We start from the raw sequence: 7778 nt of genomic DNA, 5'->3' as shown, positions 1-7778 counted from the left end.
ATCTACTGCATATGTGTTTCTATAAATACAAAGCACAATAAAAGGACGTCAGCAGCTTACCAATGCCTAACATAGTGGTATTCAATTTGTTTATTTTTAATGATCAAATATTAACTCATAGGACTGTCCTCAATCTAAACACCTATAAAAGCATAGTATATAGTGATAGTTACTGATAAAGACAGATCCATTTATTTATACTAAAATGGGTATCATTTTTGTAGGTTCTATCAGTGACATTTTTAAACATGAAAAAAAAAATCAGGATCTCATCTCTTTTCTCTCATAAGTCTTAAGTATCGCTGATAAAAGACTGTTTAATATTTGTCTTTATTATTTTTAAAGGCTAAAATGTTCATTGTCAAAATGTATAATATAATTTAATAATTATAATAATAATAATAATAATAATATGGCAGTGATTATGACAATGTTATTATAAGGTAAAACATGCCTCACATTTACATTAAAACATAAGGAATAATAGTTTCAATTTATTATATATTAGATTGATTAAAGCTAGAAATTGAGTCTAGCTCAAAGTGCCCCCCCCCCCTCTTGCCTTGAAATATTCCCTTTTGTCCATGCTGTGAACCTTCCATTATAAGACATGAGACAGCAGTAGCAGTGTTTGGTTCATTTCACATTGCCACAAAATAGACTTGTCATTCCACAATTGAAGAGAACCTGATGGAAGAGCAATGTGTCATAAACCTGTCAAAAGATGCTTGTAGACTGTGACAACTGAGAACAAGGAGTCTGTGTTTTGTGATTTAACCAAGAGATTTTCCAACCCTCATAAGAATTACACTAGATATAACCCTCTGTACAATTACCTACTAAGTGTAAATCTATCTCACAAATCATAATCTAATTAAAATTGCCATTTTCATTTGCATTTAGTTAGCATATAAAATAAACAATGAACATGTAGCATTTAGCAATCATTCATTAATTGCAATATTTGTTTTTAATTTACATAAAGTAAATCTATATGTCATTGTGTCAGTTTGTGGATGCATATTAAATATTTGTTGATATTTCATTATTTCAGAAATATTTAATATGGACTTGATGCTAGAGCTAATTAATATAAATTTAAGTATTAAAACATTAATTAACTACAATATCATTCAAGTAATCATGTATGAAGGTTTATGCAAACATTTTATGAAATTTTATTAGGTAGATAGATAGAAATAGTTCTATAGAAATAGATATATAGAATTAAATAGATAGATAGACAGACAGATAGATAGACAGATAATGGATACACAAATACATTTACTGATAGATAGTAGATAGAGATAAATACATAGACAACTAATCATTTTTAGCTAGCTTTTAGCTAGATAGACAAATTGTTAAACATAGACAGACAGATAGATAGATGATAGAATACCCAGAAAAATACATTTTCTGATTGATAGATTGTAGACAGAGATAGATACATTGACAAATGATAAATAGTTAGCTAGCTATTAGATAGTTAGATGATAGATATGTGATAGATAGATAGATAGATAAACATTCATAACATATGAATACAATATCTAAGGTATATCTCAAGTTCAAAATGGAGATTATTATTGGACAAAAAAATCTTTGTTTTGTTTGCTTATAAAATTCCTCTACTCCAACTTTCAAGTAAACTGATATTTCTACAAATATTACTCCCCTTTTTCACATTTGGGGATGCCCTTTCTAAATATAGTCAACAAAAGGGACTTCTGTTTGATGGATGTTTCTGGTTTTCCCAATACAATATGTTGCTTTATAATCTGACATTGTAGAAATATGTATTCAAACAAATGGATATGAGTACAATAACGGTGTAAAAAGGCAGAATTCTAGTGTCTGCATGTGTCTGTTCCCATATTGTTACATCTCTATCTAAATATCTATGTAATTACTAGACACTAAATCCAAGGAGGTTTTTATAAGGAGAGCAATCAATATTGCTGAAGCTGATAGGAAGAATGTAAAGCAGTTCAGTGACCCTGACCGCTCTTATCTTGACATAATCAATAAATCTACATCTGCTATAGCATTCTGACCAAAATCCTATTTCCTCAATCTGAAGCAACAGAATGGAAGACAATATGCTTATCTAGACATAAAAAGCAGTACCAAATATTTAGAAGATACAATTTATAGTTGTTCAGTTATAAAATTGATAAATAGTATACTGTCTTTTTAAAAATTTGCAAAAATGGAATGTTCAACTTTATAGATTTATTTTTTAGTAAATAATTGTTTGCATGTAGGTAACATGAAGAGCAAAAGATTCCATTAGTCACATGAGATTTTTTTTTTTTTTTTTTTTTTATGGAAGAAGCTTTTAATGAGAAATTAACAAGTCCAGTTAGAAAGGCAGTTGATTGAAATAATTTGGTCCAAAAAAAATAATCTCTCCTGAGTCTTATCTCTACTGCCAGAGGCAAAATGTAACATAACAGTATCATTACAGCTATAGATAACTTAGAACATGATCATTCAGAAAAGGATTACATATAAAAAGTTAAATAAAATTTATATTGTTCTACTTAGATTTCCACTTCTGTATGATTCAGATTGTCAATATCATCTATCTGTCAGGAAAGCCAAATGAAGATTTATACCAGAGATGATTCTTCCTTTTTTATGTGATCATAACTTACTTTTACTATTTTGAGGGAGATGGAAACATTAACCCATTTTATGCCAAGCCATTTCTCACCTATGTGTTGAGCAAAATTTTACCAATTCGCTGTCTCCTACAGTTAAACATGATTGTAAGCTTTTTTTTAGTGTAAAACCACACAATGCTTTGTTAGAAGATGTATTTAAAATATCCTTTATTTTATGTATACTTCATAAGTCAAATAAATACCATACACAATTGCAAAATAGTTTTTTGCTTATGAAAACGTTGTGAAACAGCATTGATAAAAGTGTGTGAGTTTTTTTAACTTAAAAATCTAAACAATTATAGTTCTACCATTTTATTAGACCACTTTTCTAAAAACAATAAAAAATCTTTGGATTTATGAAGTGTTTTCTGTTAATTTTTAGTATGTTGCAACTCGTGCATAAAAATGATAAAGCGTACAGTACACACATTTGGCGAGAACGTACTTAAAGGGACATGAAACACAATTTTTTTCTTAAAGGGACACTGAACCCAATTTTTTTTCTTTTGTGATTCAGATAGAGCATGACATTTTAAGCAACTTTATAATTTGCTCCTATTATCAAATTTTCTTCATTGTCTTGGTATCTTTATTTGAAATGCAAGAATGTAAGTTTAGAAGCCGGCCCATTTTTTGTGAACAACCTGGGTTGTCCTTGCGGATTGGTGGATAAATTCATACACCAATAAAAAACTGCTGTCCAGAGTTCTGAACCTAAAAAAAGCTTAGATGCCTTTCTTTTTCAAATAAAGATAGCAAGAGAATGAAGAAAAATTGATAATAGGAGTAAATTAGAAAATTGCTTAAAATTGCATGTTCTGACAGGAGAGTTGCAACTAGTTGTGAGTAAATTTGGCCACATGAGGCCACCGTACCTCAGTCTGTGCTATAGCTAGTTCCTTAGCTGAGCTGGAACCGTGTAGATCAGTGCTCTGGGCGGCTTGTGGTGTCTGTGACAGGAAGAGGCTCCGGTGATGAATGTGACCTCCAGCCTACAGCTATGGCGGAGTTGATTACGGATCAAGAGGAGGAGAAGCGAGATGGTACACACTCTACATTAGAGAAAGCGCACTGCACTTCCACCACTGCCAAGAATTTCGCCATCCTCAAGGAGCGTTCCTTTGACATTAATTTTGAAGTTGGAGATGAATATGATATTATTGAGACAATTGGGACTGGAGCATATGGGGTGGTGTCATCTGCTCAGAGAAAAGACACCGGTCAAAAGGTCGCCATTAAGAAAATCCCAAATGCCTTTGATGTGGTGACAAACGCAAAGCGCACCCTGCGGGAGCTAAAGATTCTCAAGCACTTCAACCACGACAACATCATCGCTATTAAAGACATCCTAAAGCCGGTTATATCCTACTCTGACTTTAAATCTGTGTATGTGGTTCTTGATCTCATGGAGAGTGATCTACATCAGATCATTCACTCTTCACAACCTCTCACACTAGAACATGCCCGATACTTCCTTTACCAGCTGCTGCGTGGGTTGAAGTACATTCATTCGGCAAATGTCCTCCACTGCGACCTGAAACCCAGCAACCTCCTCATCAATGAGAACTGTGAGCTGAAGATTGGGGACTTTGGGATGGCTAGGGGACTTTGTACCAAACCTGATGAGTACAAGTATTTTATGACTGAATATGTAGCCACTCGCTGGTATCGAGCCCCAGAGCTCATGCTGTCTCTCCACGAGTATACACAGGCTATTGACATGTGGTCTGTGGGATGTATTTTCGCAGAAATGTTAGGGCGAAAGCAACTCTTCCCAGGGAAGAATTACATCCACCAGCTACAACTTATCATGACTGTTCTGGGTACACCTTCCACCCAGGTAATCAGAGCGATTGGGGCAGAGAGAGTGCGAGCGTACATCCAGAGTCTTCCCTCACGCCAATCTGTGCCCTGGACCAGCTTGTACCCACAGGCTGACCGAAAAGCCCTGGACCTGTTGTCCAAAATGTTGAGATTTGACCCACGGGAACGGATTTCGGTGCGAGAGGCTCTTCGCCATCCTTTCCTGTCCAAGTATCATGATCCTGATGATGAACCAGAGTGTGTCCCAGCCTTTGATTTTGATTTTGACAAGAAGATTTTGACCAAAGAGCAGATTAAAGAGGCAATAGTTTCTGAAATAGACAACTTCCATCGCAGGCGAGAGGGAATCAGACGTCAAATCAGCTTTAAGCCTGCACTAACGCCAGCTATTGAGGGATCTGTTGGTGATGTTGTTCAGGAGAGTGACTTTCATTCGCCTCCTCTCCCCCCTCCAACACAATTAGATGTGGACATGCCAAGTGCCAACTCAGCCAGGGAAAGGGTGGACTTTCTGATGGAGTCTCCCATAGCTCCACAGAAAACGGAGACCATTGATCTGACCTCTCCTGTAGATAGTGCCGAGACAGAGGCACATGGGGAATACGAAAAGACTAAAGAGGATGTCCCAGTGGTGAAAGCAGACCCTGAACCTGTGCCAAAAAAGGAAGGAGCCATCTCAAATGATACCAAAGCAGCGCTAATTGCCGCCATTATACGGTCATCGCAGCGAAACAGGAGCAAAGATGCCCCCAGCTCCATAACAGAGTCTCCAGAAACATGGAAGGCCATAACTGCTCAGGATCGTCAGCGAGAGCGGGAGGAGCAGCAAAAAAGGCGCCTAGAACGTGCTAGAGAGAGGGAGAAGAAGCAGAAAGAGAGAGAGCGTCGGGATGTGAAGAAGACAGAGGGTTTTGGGGGATTGGTGCTGAGCGAGAATGATAAAAACTTGTTGGAGAGGTGGAATCGAATGATTGACCAGACTCAGCACTATCCCCCTGTGCCCACCAGCCAGAAAACAACTTTGTCAAACCACATTCCTCAGCCGGCACAGGCTCCTGACCTCTGCAAAAGGACTCAACCTATGTCACAACCAGTTTTTAATGTGCCCAACATGACTCCTATAGCAGAAGTTAGAAGTCAGCAGAATGGAACCATTACTGCCCCAACAGTAACAACCAACATCCAACTCATGCCAAGGTGCCTAAACCCTTGCCAAGTGCCCTCTCTGCTCCAATACGTCCCACCCACCACTGGAGCTTTTCAGATTGCACCTGTGGTATTGGCTCCTCCTAAGCCAGAGCCTCTACCAGTAACTGCGCAGCTTCCTTCTGATGTCAAGTTCATTAACAGAGGTCAAGTGCATCCAAACCAGTTTTCCACCTCTTCAGGACTTAACCCGACCTGGTCTAGTTGTGGACAACAGGAGAGCTGGCCAGGTGCAAGGGATGGCAAGCGAGAGGCACTAAGTGTGGATTCATCTCTGTTCCTGCGTAATCCCACCAGTCTAGAGCAACCACAGGGAGTGCTGACGTATACCAGCGGGGTAAACTGCCGGGGTCAGGAAGATGCCAAACCATGTGATCTTACACCACTCCCGCCCACAACCTTCAGTACTGCTGATACTTCCAGCACCATCTCTCCAGATATCAATTTGGTGACACAGCAGCTCTCAAAATCCCAGGTGGAAGACCTTCTGCCGCCCGTCTTCTCTGTCACCCCTAAAGGAAGTGGCGCTGGGTATGGAGTGGGATTTGATCTGGAGGAGTTTCTCAACCAGTCTTTTGAGATGGCGTCAGATAATTGCGACAGCTTGGTAGACTCTGCTCCTCTGTCGGCCTCACTGTTAGCGGATTGGCTGGAAGTTCACAACATGAACCCTGCAGATTTGGCGTCGCTACAAGACGACCTTCAGCTGGGGTCTCCAATGATCATTTCCGACTTGCCGGACCTCCATGATACATGAAGACAAGCCTGAGAGTGAGCACTGCCTGTGAGATCATAAGACAGACAGGGCTTGGCTTGCTAAGCTGCGTTACAGACTCACAGGTGGTCCCAGAACTCCCCCAGAAGATAAGGCCTCACTTCTATTACCACAGCTATGCAAGGGCAGAAAGACAGTGTTATAGAAGCCTGAAATGACTCAGATCAAATGGCTACCGGGATCTGAATGTTTTTCTATAAGGCTTCGAGTGCAACAGTAGATGGGGTTTTTTCTGTTGTCACCTTCCACTTCTGCATCTGTCATTGCATCATGACCATCAGTACAGAGGAAATAACAGGGACATTGCACATACAGCATCCTTCATGAATCACCTACACTACTCACATGTATTGCCACACGCACTGTTCACGTGTTCTGTATCCTGCACTGCTCACACGTACTGTACACTGTATCTTGCACTGCTCACATAACCTGTACACTGTATCTTGCACTGCTCACATAACCTGTACCACTGTATCTTGCACTGCTCACACGTACTGTACACTGTATCTTGCACTTCTCACACGTACTGTACACTGTATCTAGCACTGCTCACACGTACTGTACACTGTATCTTGCACTGCTCACATAACCTGTACACTATCCTGCACTGCTCACACGTACTGTACACTGTATCTTGCACTGCTCACACGTACTGTACACTGTATCTTGCACTGCTCACATAACCTGTACCACTGTATCCTGCACTGCTCACAAAACCTGTACCACTGTATCCTGCACTGCTCACATAACCTGTATCCTGCACACATCTACCGCCACACTCACTGTATCCTGCACTGCTTACGTGTTCTGTACGCTGTATCCTGCACTGCTTACTTGTTCTGTATGCTGTATCCTGCACTGCTCACATGTACACTATATTCTTCACACATCTACTGCCACATTCACTGTATCCTGCACTGCTCACGTGTTCTGTACGCTGTATCCTGCACTGCTTACGTGTTCTGTATCCTGCAATGCTCACATGTACACTATATTCTGCACACATCTACTGCCACATTCACTGTATCCTGCACTGCTCACGTGTTCTGTACGCTGTATCCTGTAGCAGTGCAGGATACAGAAAACGTAAGCAGTGCAGGATACAGCGTACAGAACACGTGAGCAGTGGAGGATACAGTGAGTGTGGCAGTAGATGTGTGCAGAATATAGTGTACATGTGAGCAGTGCAGGATACAGAACATGTAAGCAGTGCAGGATACAGCGTACAGAACACGTGAGCAGTGCAGGATACAGTGAATGTGGCAGTAGATGTGTGAAGAATATAGTGTACATGTGAG

The 7778-nt window shown here is 39.8% G+C and overlaps 1 protein-coding gene across 1 annotated transcript; it reads left to right on the top strand.

Annotated features, from left to right (window-relative positions):
- The first annotated feature begins 3597 nt into the window (after positions 1 to 3597).
- On the top strand, positions 3598 to 6946 carry LOC128639277 (mitogen-activated protein kinase 7-like). Its single transcript, XM_053691583.1, has one exon. It carries the CDS (start codon positions 3673 to 3675, stop codon positions 6457 to 6459), a length of 2787 nt encoding a protein of 928 aa, XP_053547558.1. The 5' UTR covers positions 3598 to 3672; the 3' UTR covers positions 6460 to 6946.
- The last annotated feature ends 832 nt before the right edge of the window (positions 6947 to 7778 follow it).

Source organism: Bombina bombina, chromosome 1 (assembly GCF_027579735.1).
Source record: "Bombina bombina isolate aBomBom1 chromosome 1, aBomBom1.pri, whole genome shotgun sequence".
NCBI lineage: Eukaryota > Metazoa > Chordata > Amphibia > Anura > Bombinatoridae > Bombina > Bombina bombina.
This window is presented reverse-complemented; position numbering and strand designations above follow the sequence as displayed.